Below are 25,535 nucleotides of genomic sequence, written 5' to 3' on the forward strand. Positions count from 1 at the left end.
CTTCAACCCCTCGGGGCCGTCACACCCCAGCGGGCAGGAGCTGACGTCACCTGCAGCCACACCCAAAACTTCAGCAGCCAAACTAAAAAATAAAAATGTAAAAAAAATTCTTAATCGGACTTGTTGTTTTTTTTCTTGTTTTTTTATTTATTTCAGGTGTAAAGTGTGAAATAAAAAGTAAAGGAATGAATTTCTACTTCGCCGTCTTTATGCTCCTGCACGATCCACCAGTCTTTCTTTCTTTCTTTCTTTCTTTCTCTCTTTCTTTCTTTCTCTCCGGCTCACTTCTCTTTCTTTATCTCTGCCTGCTCAGCCCCCCCACCCCACACCCCTCATCAACCCCCCACCACCACCACCTCCCTCTCCCTTGGATGGCAGGTCAGGCAGTGAGCTGTGCGGACTCAGAGGAGGTAAGGACGCCGCGGTGCACATTAATAATGAAAAACCTCAGCCACCCCCCCAGACACACACACACACACAAACACGCACACATACACACACACACACTCCCCCATCGTCATGGCGATGGCATAAACCCAATACTGGAAGGAGGGGCTGGGGGGGCGGGTGGAAGCTGGGAATATAGCTCGGCTCTCCAACGCTCCTCTCACCAAGCTGATCACGAAGTCGTGCAGGAGCCCACCATACTGGGCCTTCCACCACGGATCCTCACTAATTAAAAACACTCAGTGGTACGCTGCAGTAGAAATCTGCATCTACCTCCTCCCCACCTGGATATGACAGAGAGAGAGAGAACGACTAACGGAGCCGCGAAGAAAAAAAAAAAAAATCACTGGGAATCATCACTTAGCAGGAAATGGAAATTCACTCCAGTGTCACAGACATGGAGCACGAGAATCAGTAATTAAGCAAAAGACTTGTGGTGAGCCGGATCACGTTTAGTTGAAGTTTTTTCCGTGTCTTTAGCCAAGCTTCATTTCCGTCAGACGTGATCCAGGTTTCTTTAAAGGCCGTGGCGGCCCGAGAGCTCGACATGTTGTAGAAAACAAACAAATAGAAGTCAGAAAGTGTCTGGAGTCGTTTTCACATCCCTTAGGCTGCGTTCACACTGAAGGCAAATCGGATTCCAATCAGGTTTCCTTTCATATCCGATTTTTAGGGCTGACCGTCCACACTGTGTTCAAATGCGATCTTGCTGTGTTCAGACTGGGCCACATTATTGGCCGATCTGACAGGTTGCCGCAGCAACGACATCTGAGACGGAGGCGTTCTCCACGCTCCGTAAGGCGCCCTCGCGGCACGTAGAGCGACGTCGACGGACAGTCAAATCCGATCGGTGTGTCTGGAGCTGTTCAGACTGAGACGCGATATGAAACTACCTCCTGAATGTGGTTTCAATCCGTCCCGCAAAAATCAGATGTGGTATGTGACTATTCAGATTACAAAAGATATATCCAATATCAATCTAGATGAACTAAAAATCCGATTTTGGCTGCCAGTCTGAACGCATCCTTAGATTCTCAGACAGTTACTGCAGTTACAGAAAAGAAATATAAAAATGCTGAGAGTATTATGGGACACTGTTGTTGCTATGTTAGTTTGTTGTCAATAAAGTTCTGCAAATATTTTTTTTGAAGGACCAGTGTCCCTCAGCCACGTTTGGGTCTGTTTATGACCTTTAAGATCTCCTTAACACATTTATATTATAATCTGCTTAAATTCTGTAAACGCTTTCCGTCTTTGGAGTTTTTTACTCCACGAATTTCCAAATTGATTAAAGGAAGTACTTTCTTAATTTGCTAGTGTTTTGCATATTTGATGTGTTTCCTGAAAGTGCACTATATTGAGCTCTTAGGGCCACCGTACCTGATAGTTTTACCATAGTATTCCTCGATCATCAATGATTTTCTGTTTGTGTTTCCTGACTGGAGTGTCAGATTGAGGTGAATGTTGCAAACAATTTAGAGTGATGTGAGAATATCTGGGGGAAAAAATGTTTTGGGGGGGGATTTTCTGAATGTTTGGTGCATTTTGAAGAAACACTGCAACCCGTAGAGTGTTCTATTCAAACATATTTTAAATAATTTTGGTTACATGTTACCATAGCAAGGCTCCATCAGTCATTCCATGAGAGGAACATATTACAATGTGAGAAATATCTCAGTCAAATGAAGGACATCATGGTGACCCAAACTACTGCCTCATTTAGTTTGAATGAGAATGAGAATTTTCCTACAAGATCCAATTAAGGAAAAGAGAAGGAACATTTGTTTCATCGCATGGAAAATTTATCCTTAAAGGGCTTTTTTTGTTTTATCAAACAACATGTCTTTTTGGAAAAAAAAAAAAAAAAACACATGCAAATAGACAGGTAGACAAAACGTCAGAATTGTAAATTTTGACACGTATACATGCATTCCTTTTTATTCACAAAACCAGTCCAATTTTCTAAACGAATACAAAGATTGGTTATTTTTAAAAGCTGTAGCTATCCAGCAACATAAAAATAAAAAAAAAAATCATGGAAATATAACAATTAAACAAATAAAAATGTAATCTTGTATCAGTGCGTTCAGTCGGGTAGACTCAGAGCAAGTGCTGTCTTTTAAAAATGCTTAAGCCCAGAGCAGCATTGGCACATGCTCAGTCGGGTCACATTAATTTAACACTGCCAGTTTCATTTAAGGAATAGTTTGTAAATGCAGTGGCGGGCTGATTGAGGAGATTGCAGTAGTGGCGGCTGGGGAAAACAGCATGTTTGACCCCCGTGAACAGTCTCTGGAGATCTGCTCAATAATGCGACTTAATCGGTTTGGTTTCGACTCAAAATCCACTTCATCAAAATTTGAAAACATTTTCTGTCTGAGAACTAAACTCTCCCAATGACATGAATCATAAGATAGACAAGGGTTTTAAGAAACATAATGGTGAAGAATTACAATAATGCTTGCCATTAGCCACTAGTTTTGAAATATAGCTGTAAATTTACATTCTCTACACAAGTACTGTATCTTTCCACACATGAACAACATTAACACCAAACACAGAAATTAGTTGATTGTCCACACTCAGTCCGTCATTTCTGTTTCTGGCAAAGAACAGTTCCATGTTTAAGCGACAGAAAAAAAAAAAAGAAAAAAAAATGCTGGAAAATTGACCAAAGGTACCAACATGGAAACAAAGAAAAGGGAATGAGAATTTTCCATAGATGCATTTCTTTAACGCTTCATTTTTGGTTCAAGGAATAAGTAGGTGCATCCATTACCCGATTGATTTTTTATTTTTCATTCAGTTTTTTTTTTTTTTCTTCTTACTTTTTTCTAGAATTTTATTTGCATCTTGTTTGTTTGTTTGTTTGTTTGTTTGTTTGTTTGTTTGTTTGTTTGTTTTTTAGCCAGTGTCTGTTCCGGAGACAATCCAGGAGTTGGCATTGCACTTGATGGCAGAGCTTTGGGTAGGGAGTGGAGGAGGAGTCCTACTGGAACCACCGGAACGCCGCTCCTGTAGGAAGCATCACCTTCTTGGAGAAACAGAAGATGGGGATGGTGGGGGAGCAGGGTGGGGGTGGAGAAAGAGAAGAGGGAGGTTTGAGTTGTTAATGAGAAAATGCACAGTTTTTTTATCAGATCCTAAATCTACGATTTCACTCCTGCAATTTCTTCACACCTTAACAAAGGAGAAAATTCTCCCTTGTTTCTTAAAATGGAACTGCAAATGATGACCGCTTTCTTTTTGTGTGAAATATAACTCTAAGGAAGAGTTTTTGAAAACTTAGGTTCTATCCAAGTGACGATCCAAAACACAAATACAAGCAAACCTTGGTTTTCTAACGCTTTACACATCGAACAAATCGGCCAAAAAATTCTGACTTTTTTTTTGTCTTAGAAGTCGAACAAAATTTGGAAGTCGCAGCCAAACGCGAGAAAAGGCGAGAACAGTCGAGAGAAAACGTGACGGTGATGTGCTTTTTATTTTGATAACTGTATTCAATAATTTTTCACTTAATTTGCGTTCCATTGCCTACGGTACGAGTTACGGTACCGTAAACTTCTATCCAAAAGACGACGGTAACTCGTACCTTAGGCTAACCTGATTACGTCCATGTATTTTTTCTTTCTTTCTTTCTTTGCTTCTGTCTTTTAATTTTTTTTGATGTTTCATTACTATACAATTTGATATTTAAATGACATTATGAAATAACGTATTATGTTGAAAAAAGGTAGTTTTATAGCGTTTTAGAACGGATTAAGACCATTTACATTCTTTGTAATGGGGAATTCAAACAAATCACTATTCCAACAGCCTTCCAGAACGAATTGTGGTCGGAAAACGAGGTTTGCGTGTACAGTATTGTCCGCACTATAAGGCGCACCGAAAAGCCTTTAGTTTTCTCAAAAACTGACAGTACGCCTTATAATCAAGTGGGTCTTATTTGTGCAAAAAAAGTTTTGAAATAGGCCATTCATTGATGGTGCACCTTATAATCAGATTCACTTTATAATCCAGTGTGCCTTATATATGAAAAAGGTTTAAAATATGCCATTCATTGAAGGTGCGCCTTATAGTCCAGTGCGCCTTATAGTGCGGAAAATACTGAATTTCATTTACATGCTTATATGTCAGACAAAGTTCACCATTTAACCAAACCCGTTTACAGAAGACGGATCCAGCAAACATTTTGCATTTTTAGTTGATGAATTACAGCAGAAATAACTTTTATTCCACTGTTCATCTCTGGATGAGTCGTGTCGTGTGAAGTCTCTGCACACCCCCCCACCCCATCTCCATCTCCATCTCCATCTCCTCTCGGAACAACCACAGAGCAGGTTTCAGTCTTGACTTCACACAGAACCCGATATACCACATTTATTATTTAGCCACCACACGCATTGGCTCTCCCACACCATCACCGATGATTGCGTCGCCTTCCCTTCCCTCCACCCTTTACTGTGGTTATCTTTGTGTCTGATTACACTGAACAGGAGTGGCACGCACGCATGCAGCTGCAGGGGCTCGGCGGTGGCGGAGGCGGCCTGCCAGTCAGGAGACAAGACAGTCACCCCCGGTTTCCCCCCGGAGCTGCGGCACGGCTGGTTGTCCGGCAAAACGCAACTAGATTTCTCCAGCACGGATTCTTCCTTTAGCCAGTTTAGCCTGGAGCGAGGCAGGACGAGCTCGGCAAAAACATTTATGCACCCACACACACGCTCTCACACCGAACCAATATGTATTCAAGTACAGTCCCACACCTCCACACACAGTCGCACGTTCGCAGACACTCACAATACACCCACCGAAAATCACACCAAACAGTGAGACCGTTAAGATGAAATTCTCATACGAGATAGATTCAGATTCACTTTTTCTAGCATCAGAAGGTTTAATAAGGAATCATACACACTGTGAGTGCAAACACAAATACATCAATACATGCATGCAATCCCCACCTGAGTAATAAGGGAAGGACACAGGATATACACTGCTCCGGTCATGTGTGATTACATATACATTTATATATTTACATTGCTATCGGAAGATATTAAAAACTTTAAAATCATATCAAAATTGTGATTAAAAAATATGTCACCTCATTATAATCAGAAAAAAAATGACTCCAAAACTTTGTCTGAAAGCACAAACAACACCAGCCCTAATTACTTTTCAGGTCTACGTTAACTATTCCTCTAACTGTAGTGGGCTACGGCATCCTTCTGAGTGCTTTTCTTCATATTCGGACAAGAAACTGAGTGACAGCAGTGTTTGTGCTCCACAGGATTCCACTTCTTTCACTTTGAAAATAAACTCCTGCTAAGAAAAAAAAAAGGCATCTTCAAACATGGTAAAAAAAAATCTTCAAACATGGTAATAACTCCGGTGATACCAGACAAGAATAGGTCACGCTGAACTTAAATGAACTAAATCAGAAATAATCCGACACGAACTCCATGCATGTGACGTCAGACTCACTTTCAAGTTCATTTCTACAGGATGTGAGGTTAAGGATGCTTACTTGGAGTGGACACACACCACCCGTCAAAAGCTCAGACACACCTTCATAAATAATATTTTTCTTGATTTTCATGAACTTTCATTGTAGATTCTCACTGAAGACATCAAAACTATGAATAAACTCATACTCTTACATGACTTGCTCTCAATGACCTTCATGAGGTCGTCACCTTAAAAGGTTTCCAACATTTTCGAAGGAGTTTTCGTCGGTGGTGAGCGCTAGTTGGTTCTTTGGTTTCGGTCCGGTTTTGGTTTTGGTTTCGGTCAGGTTTTTGGCTTAAGTCAGGTTTTGGTTTTAGGTCAGGTTTTGGTTTTGGTTTAGGTCAGGTGACTGGAGACCAGGTCATCTGATGCAGCACTCCATCACTGTCCTTCTGGGTCTGATAGTCCTCACACAGCCTGGAGGTGTGTTTGGGTTCCCTGTCCTGTTGAAGATGGATGATGGTCCAACTGAACTCAATCCAGAGGGGACGGCATGTCATTGCAGGATGGTGTACTAGCCATGTTAGCCTTTAGTAGCCATGTAGTAGCCATATTGGCCTTTAATTTTGAATAAGTCCCCAACAGTCACCAGCAAAGCCTCCAATATGGCCCAAAGACCCAAATAAATCTCTTCTGCTTGTTGCTTTTCCTTAGTCGTGGTTTCTCAGCAGCTATTTGCCCATGAAGGCCTGGTTCACGCAGTCTCTCCTCTGAGCGGTCTATGTGGAGATGTGTCAGCTACCAGAAGTCTGTGTGGCTATTATGTGGACTCTAATCTGAGCTGCTGTGATTTCTGATGCTGGCGACTCAGATGAACTTCTCCTCAGCAGCAGACGCGAGCCTTGGTGGTCCACTCCTGTGGTGGTCCTCCTGTGAGCAGGTTTCATTCTATAGCTTGATGGAGATGTACTCAAAGTTTTATACAATTTACAGACTGACTGACCTTCAGTTCTTGAAGTAATGAAGGTCAATTCTCTTTACTTAGCTAATTGGCTTGTGCCACAATATGGATTGTCAAACATGGCTGTAACCAACCTGACTTCTGCACAACACAACAACACAACTGCTCCCAACCCAATCAAGAAGGCAATAAAATCCACAAAGGAACCTTGATGAGGCGCAAAGGTGAAGTGGAAACCAGTTCAAGTGAAAACCTCATGAAGCTTATTGAGAGAATGTCATGGGTTTAAAAAGCAGTAATCAAAGCAAATAGTGACAACTTGAAAATATAAATTTTTTCACAATTTTGAAAATAATACGTAATTCCATTAAATCGTGTGTCATTGTTTTGATGCCTTCAGTATGTGTGTAAAATGTAGAAAGTATTGAAAATGAAAAAAAAAACCATTCAATGACCAAAATTGGTCTGGTGGTATATGCTTATTTTATATTATTCTTTAATTAATATTAATGAAAACCATGAACTTTGACGTTAATGGTGAACATATTGTAAAGATTTTGTCATGGTCTCTACGTCAAATGCCATTTGCCCATCACCCATCTCTGCGTTGACCTTTCTTCAGCAACGCTCAGATGCTAAGAAGGCGGTCAGAGGGCAGAAACATCTGGCAATGCTACAAGATGTCTAAAAATCTGGCAGGGGACTGAACCGATTATGGACATTGTAGTGTGTGGACAAGAAAAAAAACAAAACACAGACACACACACACACACACTCCTTGATTGACCTGTAAATGTTGTTTTTCATCATTATCAAATAAGAGTAATCAATGGAAGAATGGCAGCAGTTCAGGAATAGTGCAAACCTTCCTGATTGCTCAGGTTCAAGCAGATGGGATGTGTGGGTGTGAAGTGGCCAATCACAAAAAAAAAAAAAAAATCAATGCTGAGCACATATGTGTTAGCGTAGCACAAACAACGTGAGTGCAACATGCTGCAAACACAGAAAAGGAAAAATCAGTTTGAGAAAGGAACTGCCGCTGAACCGATCTAAATTCCGTAATAAATTATTACAGCGTCACATGTTGTTAAATGTCACCGACGCAAACGGCACAGACGAGCGTCGTGGTTGTCGTTTTTCACGGCTTCTTCATCAACAGTAGCTTCATTACATTGTTAGAGAGATCCATCATGGATCGTCACAAATAGAAACACACGTACACAAAAAAGCGTTTCCACGTGCAGTAGCGCAACGCAGGACGTAACACAGTCTGCAGTTCACCACCGAGAGAAAAGTTCACTTTAAAAACGCAGCGGAATGAAAACACCACTGACCCTCAGCTGACACCAGCGCTACACCGCCAACCTGGTTACACAGATTCTCAGCCTGCGCGTCCTCTCACTGTGATCACACTGGGTTCAGATCCGAATATAATCACTCCTCATGTTGGATGAACATCTTCTAACGTCATCAGGCGTATTAACATGAACAGTCTTATATATTAGTTGAACCCATGACGGTTGTGTTTGTTTCATTAAAGCTCACCAAGGAACAATTCTAATAAGTCGCTGATCATTTTTTGGCTGTTGCGGCTTTAATAGATTTGACATATTTGACACACTATATTTATATGTTTAAATGAACCCGTTAACCTGGAAATTCTCTTGCTCTCTCTCTCGGTGGGTGGACTAGAACCTGATCTCCGCTGTTTGAGTAAAAGGCCATTTGCTTAATCCAGACGTCCGTCTATCGTATGACACCTTGGCTGCCTCGCCCGCTTCCTTCTCATTCCGTCCTCCCCCGGCATCCTCTATCTGGTCCAAGTTGTCGCTCTTTCTGCCCGGCAACTTGTGAAAACACATCCTTGTGTCTCTGCTTCCATTTGCATGCCTGTCTGGCTTTCTGTCTCATGAAAGGCGTCTGGGAAAGAAGGGAAAAGACCACGAGGGTATATATGCTCCTCTGGAAGCGTCACCCCCCCCCCCCCCCCCCGGATGGACAACACTTTTCTGTTCAGCGCTAGGATGGCTATTGGCTCACACATTTAGATCATAGTTTTCTTTTCTCAAATCCAAACCCCATCCATTATTTTTAGCCAATCCCTTTGCTACGACTGACAATCGTCTTCACAGATTCTCCAGCTTCCTCTCATCAGTCCAATTCCTTTCAGCAGACTCATCAGCCGCCACCACCACCACCACCACCACCAGTGTCTCTATATGGGGATTTTTCTTTCTGCTGCAAATAAGACGATTCCCTTCAATCACAATCTCCCTGAGGAGTGTAAGTGCCTGTCTTCCTGAATAGCTATTACATTTCCGCTGCGATAAAACCATTATAATGAATCCATTCTCTTGTCTCTTCTGATTGAAACATTCTCCTTTACAACTGAGACCAAAAAAAAAAAAAAAAGTCAACAACTTTCAACCCATCTCAACCGGAACAGTACATTCTTAAACGTGCAATGACATACAAGTAAAACAAGGTATGCTACAACTTTCCTACAACCCCCCAGCTCGTCTTCTTCTTCTTCTTCTGTGTCTGTGTTGAACATCATCTCTGAGAATGACACCACTGGAGGGTATTCAGACGTAGAGCAGAAAGAAACTGTCATCCCACTTACATCTCTCAAATGTAGCATTCCCAGAATAAATCCAGACATCTTCAGCCAGTGAGCTATGAGGTGGCAAAGGCCTCAGTATGCTAACTCCCCCTCACTTGCCAATTTTACGTTCCTCTTTGAGTTGCCATGAGCTTTCAATGGAAGCCGTCAACACACTTTAAAAATAAGCACACTGCTGCTGGACTGCAGTCGTGTATACTGACGTTGTATGTTGCTCACAGGCTTGTGGGCTCATACCTAAACACACACACACACACATACACATGCACACACACAAATATAAACATCAATGTAAATGCAGTAAAACAAAGCCAAGACACTTCATCCGGTGTGGGGTTTTTTTATTTTTATTTTTTTTACTCAAGCATGTGGGGGCTGTTGGAGCTCCAGCTGAGGTCTCGCTGTCACTCTCTGTGGATGATCTCCTGACACAGGTGCCGCTCAAATCAACCCTGAATAGGCAGTAAGAGCTTTAAGGGGGATGCCTGAGAACCTCTTTCAGGCACCTTACTTAAAAAGACAACCATAATATGTACAGTAATTGACAATATTTCCCCGGTACTCATAATTGACATTTAGGATTTACTGCTGACTGTCTGTTCTCCTCTTTCTCTCCTGACACAGCACATCCTCCCATGAATCTCATCCTCTGACATTTAGCTCATACTGATGACATCAGTGCTCACTTGACAGCGCAGCACCGGCCTGTATTCTCTGATCTAATCACCTGCTGAACAAGAGCTGTTGACTTAATAACAAAGCCATTTGAGACAACTACTAGACTGCTAATGGTGAAATGTACGAGTGCATGTGGACAAATAAAAAGCAGGTAAAATTGAAAATGTTTTACTGCGGTCAGAGGTCTGAGCAGGAGTGGAAACAATCATCCTTTCTGGTGTCGGAGCCGATCACGAGTTTGGAAAAGACACAACAGGTTCCAGGCATTTTTTTGGGGGGGGGCTTCCTCATTGAAAGGGAATACCGATTCAATCTCAAAAAGTATTTTCCATTTGGCCACTTGTGTTGTCATACATCCTTCCTCAGCTGAGTTACGTCATTCTTAACACAAAAATGTTGTCAAAATAAATGGCATCATTTAACAAAGACGTCCAAAATGCGTTGTAGGTAACACATTAATGAATATTAGAGGCATTACTTCACAATGATTGTTTTTTTTTTATCTCTGCTGAGGATATAGTTATTGTGCCGGCATTGGTTCGGCTGTCAGTCTATTTACAGACTTACTCAAAAAGTTATGAACAGATTGGATTGGGATGGATTTTATTTTTAGAACAAGGGTACAAAACATGAGTAAGCCAGTAGATTATGATTGTGATTTGGATCAGGAATTTTTTTTATTGATTGCATACCATATTAGATTTTGTTTTTCATGTGGCTCTATGGATAACGTCTACTACAATACCACCTGCACAAAAATTAGACAATGACATCTCAATAAGATCTAACACACATCAGTCTTATCTGGATCCAAGAAATTTTCAGATCTGGACTCAAAAGAAAATCCTCGACTGTGAGACAAAAATAATAATGCTATAAACTTGAACTAAGATCAGGTTGCAGTTTAAACTTTAATAATTCAGTTTGGTGTCAGATTTCGATTGTAGGAAAACCAGCATCGTAGTAATATTGTTTTTCTCGACTAACAATGGAATAACAAATACTAAAGTGACTCCAAATTACAGGCGTAGGATTTCATGTCCAAGGAGTCTTATGTGGGTCAAACAATCAGGGGATTAATTCCTTTAGGTCTGATGACATAATGGAGAAACAGAGCTGCCTTTGCAGAGATCTACACTCCCTGAGCTCTGTCTAGGTCTTCATGTTGTCAGTTGTCACATGACTGAGGTTTGATTCTTGCTTTCTGTGCAGGCAAAGGTGCCCAGGCCTCACACATGCATGCTCATGTGGCATAAAGGAGACGTTCCATATTTGGGACTTTCTCTGTAAAACAGTCTGTGTATTTGTTCACGTTTTATCCATTTCACATCTATAACACACCTATTTTCCTGGTCAAGGAGACTCAGAAGCGTCCATTCACATCTATGTCTATCGATTAATGGGCCAAATTTGGTATGAAACATTAATCCACAGTTCACTAAGGTGAAAAACATTAGAATTAGACTCTGGGAACAGTTACTGATGCGAAGCAGCCATCACTAAGGCCCCGTCTACACGATGACGGATTTTTTTAAACGCACTGCTGCGTTTACGTGTGGACAGAGATTTTTTTTGAAAACCATGTCGTGTGGACGCGAATCGTTTTCGATGCGTTTATAAAAAGTTGCGTTTTTTAAAAAAAATCCGTCATCTTGTGGACGGGGCCTGAGCGGAGATGGATGTAATACTGAGGTGTCAAACGCCAAACAACCGCAAACTTTTAAAAAAGCAGAAAATGTGCCCTTTCATGTCATTTATTATTCTTAATCTTATTATATTGTACAAGTAAAATAAATTATAAGCGGAAATTAACCTTCTAATTTCATCACTGACAAAGACAAAGTGCTGTAGAGACACATTAAATGCATCAGGGAAATATAAGTGCGGGGTTATGTGAGTACATATCACTCTTTTAACTTTGAGACTTGGCAGGTTTATGGTACCTAAAAGTTTCTTAGGTGGCCACTGGCAAAAATCAGCAGACTGTGATGTTAGAGCAGGATGATGGCCTACATCAACAACAACATTCATGAATATTCATGGCGCCTTGGCTCTGGCATGACTGCTGTGAATGACTGGTATTAGGCTAACTGCCAGGAAAACATCAATTTCAAATCCTAAATTAAAATGATATTCCTTTCAGTTACAGACATTTAATCACACCACCTACATAGCAAGCTGACACTTTTTCTCAATTTTGGTGAATCATCAACGGAGACAAACAAAGTCTCTCATTAATTTGCAGCTAAACAATACAGCACAGAAAAAGCATCATTCTGATATTCAGAAGCATTGTTGTGATTCTCAACTTGTGACAAAGTCGAGGTCTTTCTTCTTCAGTGATGTCTGACACAACACCTTTTTACAAACACTATCAGTACCATGAGATGCTTTATAAGTTGTAATTTACTGTCAAGCAGTATATATATAATTATTTTTGATTACTGACACAGAGTTTTCTTATTTTTGCCATTTTTTTCAACTTTTACATTTTTCATGCTTTGTTTTCTGCACCGGGAAGTCATGGGTTTTTCAAAAACTAAATGTATGGTTGTGTTTTATTAATACATATTCAGAATGACATCACACATGTCATCGCAACGACTAAATAACATGTGACACATCAACAGAAGTTTTGTATAAACAACAAAATATGTTGTTTCCCCTTTAGAATGACACACAATAGTGTTCATTCCGTGTCTTCAAAAATTGATATGAACTATTGTTTAAAATTAAATCAGATTTATGGAATGACGGTAATTATAAATCAGGTTTAGGTAGGTGTTAGACTTCATAAAACTGAGATATTATTGAAATAAATTGTCAACTACTAATAGAAAAAAACATGTTAAAGCCCAACAATTTTGTAAGACATTCAGCTCCACTTCCTCCTCACAGGGACGTGGCGTAACATCAGCTCCTTTGCTCCTGATGGACAGGAGTCACATCTCGCTAGAGGGTTTTGTCCTTTCGACGTAAACATGTACTGAAAAGAGTCAGCAGACCCCATAATGACAACCAACAACAAAAGTGTGATATGGCCTTTTAAATAACTTAATATTACATGTATATGACTTTGCAAATACATCCTTACGACATTCTTTGAAAGGTTGGACCATAAACCGAGGATAGGATTTTAGGGTAGATCTGAGAACACATGCAGATTCTGGATTTTTTTTTTTTTTTTTTAAATTTTTAAACTATCCTCAACATCACAAAATGAGGTCAATATCCTGAAACATTATAATAACAACAGGCCAATCAAAATAACATGAGAACTTGTGTCTCAGGATAAAGATTACCTGCCACTGGTGGGGGGAAAAAAAATGGGGAAGATGAAAAAAACAACACTTAAATTAAAATTGAAAAGTTCTCCTGCGCTTCAAAATGTGAAAATAAGCAAATTGAAGAAACTTATTATGAAATAAACATCTCGGGGGGCATCTTAAATTTTACTAAAATCTGTCCTGTGATTTTTGGGAAGTGGAAGCTTCTCCCCACCAGGGATGCATAGATGGATGGAGGGGCAAACAAGAACGAACATGTTGCCCCCCCCCCCCCCCCCCGTCGCAGTATGAACATAAAAATACATTAGACGGTGGACATTTTCGTTTGAGGTCAAAAACCATTAACCCTAACCGACCAGTCAGTCATAAAGGTCCAAGAACGTCCATTAATGGGGGACGACCGATGCTTTTAAAGCAAACAGAATGAGTAATATGAGCAAATTAGCATCGTTCAGCTTCCTCTGTGTCTCCAAACACTAGCCCGACGTTCGCAGCGTTAGCCCAGCTGTTAGTGGGAGTTAGGGAACTGTGGGAGTGGGAATGTCCTCAAGTAAGCTAATCTCATTCAAACAGCTTCAAAATTCAGGACTATCCCCTGAAGGTGCATTTCATTGGCTAAAGTCAGCACATGGGAACCAAGCAGCCAAACTGTCAGCCTACAAACTAGGGTCCAAGCTGTCACACTTGATCATTAGAAAGAGGAAGAAGCAAAGCCACCGGTAGAATAGAGCACTGATCCAGTTCATGTCAATTAAACCGGAGCCTCCATCACTGGGCAACGTTCAAACTGTGTTACATACTTATCAATTTATTATGTAACGCTATTATCCATTGATCACAAAATGTTTATTTCCTTTGAGATTGAACATCTGCCCCAATTGATTTTATGATTGGTCACTCTGTCATCACTGTCGGGGTTGGTTAGACCACAGGAGTGTGATGGAGGTAACCGACAGGAAGTTTTTGCGAGGCCATTTAGATGAGCAGGACTGTCAACCGGAGCGAAGGACAGCAGCAGCTAAAGGGAGCGGGCATGTGCCACACTGACACCTGGTGCTCCAGATGACAGCTCCGTGGCCAGATGGACCTTATTACATACACACACACACACACACACACACACACACATACCTACGCATGCACACACTGACACATAAACACATACTGGACACAAATTTACAATTAGTGCCACTCTGCCTCCACGCAGAGTTTTACAAACAAGTGCTCACGCAAGCACAGGGACGGATGGACGCGGGACAAAAAAGAAAAAAATAACCTGAATTACAGCGAGTGAGTTAACATCCAATGGAAAGATCTGTGATTACAAGGTTCTGGTGGGGAGAATAGAAAGACACCATTGTCCTGCACATGCCCACAGCATTCCTCTTCATCTGTTACTTTGCTGGTAGTGGAGCCATCACCCTACCAAAAGGCCCACCTATGCTATTTTCCCCTAAGGAGGAATCTCACAGCTGGATCTTCACCATGAACTCCAAACTTTGGGAACAAATTTTGTGTTTTCTCATTGATGGTGAACGATCAATTATTACATCCCACGAAGCTGCGATGTATTGTAATTATCAGTGAAAAAGCACATTACTAGGGCGGCAAAGGGGATAAAAATGAGACGATGACCTTGACCTTGAGAAAACTAGGTCAAGGTCAAATTTCAACTTTTTTTTTCCTTTTTTTTTGCACATATCTCAGGAACCGGATACGATAGAAAGACGAAACAAAAGGCGTTATATTCAGGGAGGCAAAATTAGATTACAACCTTGACCTTGAAAAACTAGGTCAAGGTCAAATTTGCACTTTTATACCGTTTTTTAGGTACACATCTCTGAAACCTGATGAGATATAATCACAAACGACAAAAACTACATTTTCAGGAAGCCAGAGGCACAAAAATGTGTTGGTCAGGGTAAAACTTTAAATTCAAGGGTGTCGCGGGATGTTGCAGTCGCTCACTGCCTTGTTAGTTTCTCCAAGCGTAATTTGGCTCCAACCCCTATCAGCATTTTTTATTTGAGAAACCCTAAAGAATGATCGACATAGCCATGACATTTCATACCCACCACCGTCTTACCTCCAGAGCAGCAGAGGGCTTCTTCTTCAGTTCCTCACATTTGCGAAACTTGCAGATCTGGTGGCCTGTTTTGCGATTCCGGCAGCTGCTGCATTGCTCGCAGTTAATCCGCCGTCGGCAAGGTGGGCACATGCCACAACGTTTCCGCTTCTTCTTACCAGAGTTGATAGCAGAGGCCAGCTCGCTTTGCGCCGGATACTCAGCCAGGCCAGCCATGTGTAGTGCGCTGTCCGCCAGAAACACTCCAGCAGGAGTCATGATGAAAAGCCCTGGGTTGAAGGGGAAACCACCCCCTACTCCATATGGGAAGTCAACAGGACCACCTACGGCGTCCGTGACAGACGTACCCTCCAAGTCGCTAGCCCCCGAGCCTGCGTCTCCACTGCCAACTCCCACTCCCATGCCCCCAGGCAGGAGCATGTGCTCCATACCGGCCCGCTTTAAAAGTGCTGCTGCCTGGGCAAAGTGCAGCAGGCCATTCTGTCCCTCCAGAACCTGTTCTAAGGTACGGTCCAACTTGGCTGCTGTCAGTGCGGAGACAGTGGGCTGGGGCTGCGGGGGCGGCTGAGGCTTGGCCGAGTGGCTCTTAGTCTCTTTGTTGTTCGTGTGTCCGTTGGTGGCGGCGGAGGAGACCGCCGTGTACTGGGAGAGGGTGCGGGAGTTCTTAAGGCTCTTACTGAGGGGCTCGCTGATGATGCCGCTGCGGTTCCTGCGTTCTATAACAGGAGAGTCCTGTTTGCAGCTACTCCGCTCCCGGTCCTCTGTTGTCCGGCCCCCCTCCGACAGCCGGCTAGACATGGTCCAGAGCGTACTTGCCTGGGTTGGGGGGGGGTTAAAGGGTGGAAAGGGGGCAGGGGTGAGCAAGGAGAGGGGGAGCAGAGAGCTCCTCTTGGTCCGTTCTGTGGCGCTCTGGTGAGAGTGGCGCCTCACCTCAATGGGACGATCAGCCGGGCCGACAACAGGCAGGCCCCGCAGCCTTCTGCCCCCACACTACAGATCAGCCCTCATCCACGATCTTCCATGGGCCATCTGGAAACACAGGAAGAGGAGAGAGGTGAATTACCAACAAAGACCAGCTCTTCACCGCAAGTAATCGCCTTCATGTTTCCATTATTCCACGTTATTATGTGTAATTTTCATTTACAGATGTTTTACAGAAGCCCAAAGAAAACTAGCTAGAGATAACAGTCAGTCAATAAATCATGACACTTAACTAACCCAGCCTCCCAAATTTTTGTCATCTCTCTCTAATTTATCGCACATTCATCTAAAAATCTAATTCCTGGCCCGACTTGGCAACACCTGCATCCCGGGAACCTCTCTCTGTGACTGGTTGGTAATGAAAGAGAAATGATCAAATCACAACCCTAATCGTTCATATTTGAGTCCAGGAAAATTAAAATAATTTGATGAGAAAAAAAAACGACTTTGACATTTAAATGAAACAAAATTTAAACGTATTGTAATCTGGTGGCGACTAAAACGCTCTCTGTTCAAACTCCCGTCGCACCCCCGTTTCACAAGTCAGCGAAAAATACGATTCTGAAAAACATTTTTCATAAAGACAGTTACATAACATTCAGCATCTGAATCTGTCACCTCCACACCTGATTTGAAACGGCGCCCGGGTGAACTCTTGTATCTCTCCTTCTGATTATTTTGATCATTTAAAGAGATCGCCGTCGGTGAAATCTGTTCACGTCTTATTTAAGATCAACCTTACAACGATGAAAAGCTTTAAAAGCAAACAGTAATATCTGACTGCTGATAGTTTAATATGAATACATGTATTGCACTATAACCTGCTGATTAATCTGGGTTTATAATCTGATATGCAAATATGGGAGAAAAGACACATATAAAAGACTGTTTTACACAACAACCTGAGAAGCTGTTGGAAATGTAGATTAAAAAAAACAGTGACACAACAAATCATTGAATAATTAAGCAATATCATCTTCCATCCATCATTTGTGAAGACCCCACCTGTAGAGGGATATCATTTGACAGAGTATTAGATTAAAAGGAGTGGTTTGGGGGGGGTCACTGGGCCCACAAAGGGCGATTCTCCACCACCATGCACGCACCAGTTGACTTTTAGCCCGCAGATTCCTGGGATTGCTCATCTATGAAAAGAAAAACTACGCCGCTATTCTCCTGACCTGTCCGCGTTCACAAACAAGACCCCCCCCACCTCCACCCCCCACATCACACCCCTTCACCCCCCCAACCCCTCCCCATCGAAAAGCTGAGGAAATGGCCGGGCCAGTCCTTATAAGGGAAACAAAGGGAAAGGGAGGGGGGAGGATGGATGGAGGGTGGTGGTGGTGGTGGTGGGGGGGGGGGTGTCTGTGCAGTGTGTGGAAATTGGAAGGCCAGAATTAGTGGGAGGTAAAGCTTCAAAGGCAAGAGCACAGCCCCCACATTCTCACCAGCTCAGGGGGATGTGGCGCCAGCGAACCAGAGCCAGCGCTGCAGCCCCCCCCACAGCACCCCCCCAGCCCTATAGATTCAGTTTCTCCTGCTACAGCAGCGACCAGGGTCCAGTTTCCCCAAAAAAGCCTCTCCCGACCAGCCGCATTTTCTCCTCCTCAGTCGCGGTTGAACAAACGCTGATGATGCACGGAGGGTCTTCACAGAGGACGGAATCAAAAAAATATGCATCACACGCTTCAGTTAGAAATACTTTAATGTGTTCAAAAGATATTTTTAGTGCCATTTTAATAATTGTCACCAATGGCAGCTGCGACAAGCGGCCTTATTCCTCTATTAATCCTGGGCCTGGGAAAAATATCCCACTCTGATCCAACAAGCTATGTCAATGCTCTAAATACAGAAAATGTACTCAAAGGCTGGAGAATTCAGATAATTAATAAACTGGCATTTTATCAATCGCTGAACTAAAGTAGCTCTCAAGTTGAATCGCGGCTAAAAAGGAAACACTGAGAAAAAATATCGGCGAGCAGCTGTAACTTCAATTCACCCAGGAAATTATTTTCTCACCAGCCCTCAACAGCTGACCTGAAGATGACACCGCTGCTATTAAAAAAACCAAAAAAAACTAAGTCACCCGGACAAAATAATAAAAAGAAACAAAGAAATAAACAACAACAACAAAAATAGCTGCTTGCTGCTCTCCTGAAGCATTTCCTATCCAGACAGTACGGATGTGACACAATATTTTTGGGCTGCAGACTTTACGTCAATCCCAGCAACACCTACCGTGCGTGACACTCGTGCAATGACACGCATACACACACACACATGCACACACACACACACACACACACACACACACACACACACACACACACACACACACACACACACACACACACACACAGCCATAACCCCTTGTTTCTTCTGTAAATGACTTGAGTTTTTGGATACTTGATGAGGCCATCTTTGAGCTACAGCAGGAGTGTCAAACTCATTTCAGGGCCACATCAGCGTAACGTCTGTCCTCAAAGGGCTAGATGTAACTAATAAATGTAACTCAATGTAACTCAATGTAATCTAAGTTACAAAAACGTTACAGTTGCACAGAAAAAAAATATGTTTCTATGTATTATTAGACACTATGACCTTTTATGCTCTGGCGGGCCACATAAAATGATGCGGAGGGCCACATTTGGCCCCCGGGCCCAGAGTTTGAAACATGTGAGCTACAGTTACATTAAAGTACTGTAGCAGTGTGATGATGTAAAACTATGTCTTATCTTTATGTAATACAAATATTATAATATTTGAACTCAGTGTTATGGTGTGTATTGTCTACAGACATCCTGCTGTGTGTGAACAGATTCAAATAAACAAGTTTTATTACTACTAACGTACTGTATATGTTCTGTGTGGTTCAACATACAAATACCCAAATAAAAGAACCTTCAAACCAAACCAGTGACAAACGATAAACACACGTAAACAGATTTGTGTTGTGCGAGCTAACAGCTTGTGTATAGACGGTAGCTGGTGCACTACATCACAGTTGTTGCCTTCCATCCGACTGACCTATCAGTCACGCTCTTTCCATCATCATCATCAGCCCTGAGCTCGCTTGTATAGTCTTTGGCTAATCACCCTCTTGGACTCCCAGCGTCATTGCTCTTCAGATCCCTTCATCACATCATTTATAGAAGAGGTTACGTCCTTGTGTGAACTGTCTCCCAAACCGCAAACTGCCTCCGCAGACTGGCAGTCTCAATGTCACGCCGATGAAACCAGATATTTACTGTTGTTTTGTCCTTTACGCACGTTGGCACTCGGTTTCCTGGACGCTACAGACTTAATCTCGTGGTTCAAATTAAGGCCTTACACCTCAGGTTTCCCTGATTCGGCCTGACAAGAACACCATAATGACTCACATATTAAAAGCCTTTGGGAGACGCATTTGTTGCACCTCGTGCTGTCTCAGCATAAAAAGGCTCTAAATATTCTTTAGTTATCCTTTAACTTCTCCTGAAGTCTTCCGTTATATTAATCTATCCACACAAAACACGCAACACAGAACAAGAAGACGGAGAAAAAGATCTGGACATAAATGTTCCCCATAATCGATACGGTCCAACGGCTATGTGTGTGTCTCAGATCGACCAATGAAGTTCCATCGTGTGCCTGCGATCAAGAATGATTGACGACCTGTTCTTACGGCAAATTCAAACCTGCATCGTTTAGGATTGGTGGAAAAAGTTGCCGTGTATTACGTAAAGTAACTTTACGAACTGTTTCTTTAATGTCTCATTTTTTATGAGGGAGGGGGGGGGGAAATTGGTACATTTCACATTACAGCCTTGAATGCTGGACAGTTTTAGCGGAGAATAAAACCAGTAAAACCCTGAATGTGACCATCATCAGCGGAAATAACACGACATTTACAAATGTTGACTTAAAAAGATTCATGTCAGCTCTGAAACTTAAGCCGATCTCCTGTCAGCAGCTCTTCAGCTACACGACCCGTTCATTTTAAATCATGTTTGAATGGAGCTAACAGCAGTCTATCAGCACCTGTAGATGTAACACTAATTTTCATTTTATCTATGAACGTATACTTGCTGCTGTGTCGAAAAGCACCCACGGAAAAGTGTAAGAAGTTGCGCGAAATGTAAACGTAGAGACACCGAGTGTCATGTGAGTGTGAAATGAGGCGTTTCTCACCCCATCTTCTACCTCCGTTAACACCTTTGTTTACCTGCGTCTAATTCCTTTATAGTTTCCACACCCAGATCAGGATGAGACTGTGGCACCTTTATTTCCTTCCTGCCTCTCCTTCTAAAATGGATTTCTGTGTTATTTCATCACAGTAGCTCCATCTACACAGCCTTTTTTTACAGGGACATACATATTTTGCCTTGACGGTTCTGAACAAATGCAGCAACGACATAATGGGGTTCTGTTCTATTCCACCTCTGTGATGGCTCAGAACCGAATCGCACATCTGTGTGAGGCGGACAGCCAGCATGGGGTAACTAACGTTCTAACAACGTTTAATGAGACCTAGAACGCAGTTAGCAGCATTTAGCACCTAACTCCAAGAAGATCAACACAAAATGACGAGGCAGCATAAAGTTCAGGGGTCTCCTTATCCTTCGATTAGAAGACCAGCTCCAAGTCCGGCCCCGTCATCTAACAAGGAAGCAAAAATCTTTTTTCTTGTCTTCTTGTTATGATTAAACAAACAAAATACTGTGGAAATAGATTTTTTTGTTGTTGTGATTCTGTTGCACGATTTCCTTTTAAAAATGTCCTGTGACAGCAGCAGAGGTAGCCACAGTTGCCAAATAAAACATCTGTATAAACATGAGAGCCAGCATGGAAGGCTGGACGGGACGGCGGCGTGGCAACTCCAGGAAAAAAAAAAAAAAAAAAAAAGCAACTGGAAAGATCCGGGAACCCCGAACAGATGACGAGATCAACCGCTGTGTAAAAAAAATGATTGCTGTTATTTTATTATTTAGAAAGTGCTGCTTAATATCACAATATTGATGTTAGTTCCATAAATTTGAAACCACAGCCAGGAGATAGTTCATATAGAGTAGCATAAAGCCCAGGAACAGGACTGGACGGGCGGTCCAGAAGTAAATGAATCCACCAACAAACAACCATGAAGCTCATTCATCTAAAGTCCCATCTATCAACTGGTTTCCTTTGCTGGGCTACAGGGGTGGGACTGGAGCTGTAGCAAGGGTGTGAACTGAGGTGTGAACAACCATTTACACCTATGGGCTAATTTGGATTGCCCCATTAGCATGAATTTATGGCGGATGTTCATTCAAAAAACAGGTATCTTCCTTTGCTTTTGCCTTTTCAGACTGATAGCCATTAGCAGAAAGAAGAACAACAACAATGGTGGACATATTCTGTTGAATTTACATTAACCCTACGATGTAAATTTGCTTTAATGCCATTGCAGTTCCATTTAAAGCCAATGTACCCAGTTTCTGCAGATCCGTATGCACAAAAATGTCATCACATGAACTCGGAAGTTTACAAAAATGAGGAAACATGAAAAACTTTTCCAATTTTAGCAAAAACTGTTGTCATGTAAACCGTCCCAATGGAAGACAGACGTGTAAACCGAACACAGGTGGACTCCCTTGTTGTTTTTGTAAGGCCACAGCGCTCGCCGCTGCACCGCGTCCAGCAGAGACTTCAGGAAGTTACCGGTCCCTCACCAGGAAATCATAATGGAAGTGTATTTTTAGGTGGCTGCTCGCTGAGGTTTCGGACTTAACACAGAACTTATGTGAGTATTATTAATCTTTTCATCTAACTCTCAGCAAGCAAGATTTGTTTCCAAAAACCTTGAAGGCATTTGGCTGCAAAAGTGTTCAGTAGTTAGTATTCTGTACGCCTGGACAAGTGCTGGTCATGACATGTAAACAGCGTCTTAAAACACTGGGAAATTAATTTAAATTCATTAAAATTATGTCAAATGTTCAGGATGTCAACCACCTAGAAAATCTTGAGTATACAAATCAAGATTAATCAGATGAATAGTGCTTGTTTGGAACATTTACAGCAACCTTCAATCTGAAATTACATGGAGCTTCAACAGACTGAACTGTACATTCAGGCAATAAAAGTGATGACTATGTGTTAACAGCCACAGCGCTGCTGGGTAAATGTTCACCAGCACAACACTACTTCAATACTCATTTAATATTCGCACGCGCTCTCATCTTGAACAGTAATGCATCCATAAACTCTGAAAAGATATTTTAAAAAAATCAAACAAAAAAAAAAAACTCTCCTCACCAAACTGAGAAGAAAACAACAACAGATGTTTACTTCAACATGAAATGCTAGTCAACAGCGTGGTGATGTCAGAGTGATGGATAAATGGTTGGTTGGTTGGTTGGTTGGTTCAGCGGTTGAACAGTTGGATCAATAGGTGATGGAGGGACGGAAGAAAACACCGAAGGTCAGAGTGTGTTTTTGTGTGTGTCACGTGTTTGCTCATCATTTACAAAACTAACCGGAACAGGATGTTTTTCTATGGCTGCTTAATCATTCCTGCTGCCCTACACGCCGAGACTGGCATCAAGGGTAAATGAAAATAAATGACCCCCAAACATTCCTCACATATTTTCTCAGTCCTCTCATCCGATCAGGACAAATTTCATCTCCACACTGAGACATGATGGCTGATGGGTAATCTGCTGGCGCGGCCCCTAAAGGGTTAATCACATCTTATTGGGATGAATAAACAAATGTCCTCACTGATCGTTTTCACTGCACAATTAACTCCTTTTTGAGCACACTTAAATAACTCTTGGACGAGTTTCCTCCAGGTGACGTCACAGCCTGCGTAGGTGTGAGGTAATTGCAGGCAGGGACAAAATATATGATCTCATTTCCTCCAGGGTTGAACCCTGGATCGGCTGACTACACCGGTGCAAATGCAGCAGCCCCCCCCCCCCCCCCCCCACCCCCGATACACACACACACACACACACACACACACACAGAGACACACACACACACACACACACACCACCCCTGTCCCCGGTGCAGACGCGCTGTCTGCGGATTCTGTTCAGATTCTCTATTCCTCCCACCTCCTGTCGACTGACGCACAAAGACGCACAAAGACGCACGGACGCACAAACACGCACGGACGCACGCACGGACACACACACACACAGACACACACACACACAGACGCAGACGCACGAACACAAGAGGAAGTTAAAAAGCCTGGTGACAATAATTGGACTCGGAGATTCATCCATTGTCCATCGCCCGCTGCGTCTTGTTCGCCTTAATTAGGCTACGCACACAAAAAGTTAGAGGAGGAAAAACAAGCACGGCGCGCACACCGTGACTCCAAATTATTCACAAACATATGGAGCGCTTGGATCCGGTGTCGGGGCTGAGGAAGGGGTGGGGGGGGGGGTGACTGTTAATCTCCGGGATGCGAGGGTGAAAACCAGGGTACCAAACAACTTTGACGTGATGTCCAAAAAAAGAAAAGAAAAGAAAAAAAAAGCAGATAAAACTGAAAATGAAATTATATATATATATATATTTTTTAAAAATAAATTCCTCACCTCTCATCCATTTCAAAACTTGTGTTTTCAGAATTAAATAATACTTTGAACACATAATGGAATAACCGGACACCTAAATGTGAAACAAATGGATCAGACTGTGATGCGCGCTGATCTGTTTTCTTTCATTTAACTGAACTTCGGTGCGCATCATCAGCAGCTGATCCACAAATAAAGCGACGCGCCGTTGATTCACATTGTGCCGCTCCTTATTATCAGCGCTCCCCGGCGACTTATTGCATAAAGAGAATTTGTTCTTGAAAGACTGCGAGTAGCATCCTGTAAAATCCCCCACTCAGCATCATTTACGAATCCAAATCAGAGCCAAAGCAGGTTAAAGCTTTTGTGTTGACGAGCATAACGGATGAAAATAGCTTGTCTTTTGTCTGGACCCGGTGATCTATGAGCCGCCGATCTGCGGTACCAGCAGATGGTCTGCAGTCGCCCTGTTCTAACTTGATCCCTCAAGAAGATGACATCCCAACTTTCAGCAGACTTCAACAAAGTATGACCTCCCCCCCACACCCTCTCTCTCTCCCCATCCTACACCTCCTCCCTCCCCATCCACCCCCCCTTCCATGTATCTGCATATTTGCAAACACGGACCTATTTTATTCGCACCTACCAAAGCAGATCCGAGCAGAGGGGAGGGCTCCCACAGTCCGAGCGGGTCCGTCTCTCAGACTGCCGTGCGCAATGGTGACAAAAACAAGAACAGGGCAGGAAATAAGCTCATTCTCCGAGAACACAATCCTACAGAGTGGCTTGTCTTGTTAGTGCCAAATGTGAAATAGAAAAAAAAAAATATTCACCGTCAGTTATTTTGGAAAAGCGCACTTTTCTCTGAGGCTGAACGCGTGGGTTCCCCCAGCTTCCTCGGTCCTTGCAATCCCACCTCTACATCCCCGCTTGCAGAGAGGAACATGCAAACACATTTCATAGATTTTTGGAGCTTCAAGGAAAAACCGAAGTGGACTTTTTCCGCGGCGCGCCGCGCTCTTCAGGCTGAGGGAACGTAAATCACGAGAGAGGTCGTGAGTTTCTGTCGGCTGATCTCAGGACAGCTGAGGGGGGGTGGTGGTGAGGGGGGGGGGAAAGAGGCGTGATTTCAGAATAAAAGTCAGAGCTGTTGAAAGACGCGCCTGCTCCCTTTGGCTCCATTTAATGACGCTGCAGTTCAAACGACGCCTTTTACGCATTTATCCAGAATAACCAAATTTCCACAGGGAGGGAAGAGGGGGTGGGGTGATATCTGGGGTGCTGGTGACGTTTTTCTTGCATTATTGGAAACAATTAAAAATAAATCCTAAATAAACAACTTAAAATGTAAACATCAGCGTTGCGCGTAATCGTGGGCATTACGCGTTTTTTGGGGTTTTTTTTGTGGATATGACCTTTACGCGATTCAAGAAATGTTATTTCAGTCGAGGGGCGTTCGAGGTGACGGGAGGTGAACCGG

At 42.6% G+C, this 25,535-nt stretch overlaps 1 protein-coding gene across 5 annotated transcripts; it reads right to left on the reverse strand.

The window, feature by feature from the left end:
* Window positions 1-2,346: 2,346 nt before the first annotated feature.
* On the reverse strand, window positions 2,347-25,082 carry cxxc5a (CXXC finger protein 5a). Of its 5 annotated transcripts, none has more exons than XM_068331072.1 (4): window positions 24,889-25,082; window positions 24,702-24,760; window positions 15,528-16,556; window positions 2,347-3,481 (listed from the first exon to the last, which is right to left on the reverse strand). In XM_068331072.1, exons 3-4 carry the CDS (start codon window positions 16,323-16,325, stop codon window positions 3,437-3,439), a joined length of 843 nt encoding a protein of 280 aa, XP_068187173.1. In that variant the 5' UTR covers window positions 16,326-16,556; window positions 24,702-24,760; window positions 24,889-25,082; the 3' UTR covers window positions 2,347-3,436. The 5 variants fall into 5 exon arrangements, with proteins under 5 accessions (XP_068187173.1, XP_068187176.1, XP_068187177.1 ...); XM_068331075.1 differs by having other exon boundaries at window positions 24,698-24,760; XM_068331076.1 differs by having other exon boundaries at window positions 2,347-3,478; window positions 24,889-25,080.
* Window positions 25,083-25,535: the final 453 nt, after the last annotated feature.

Source organism: Antennarius striatus, chromosome 13 (assembly GCF_040054535.1).
Source record: "Antennarius striatus isolate MH-2024 chromosome 13, ASM4005453v1, whole genome shotgun sequence".
In the NCBI taxonomy this organism is placed as follows: Eukaryota; Metazoa; Chordata; class Actinopteri; order Lophiiformes; family Antennariidae; genus Antennarius; species Antennarius striatus.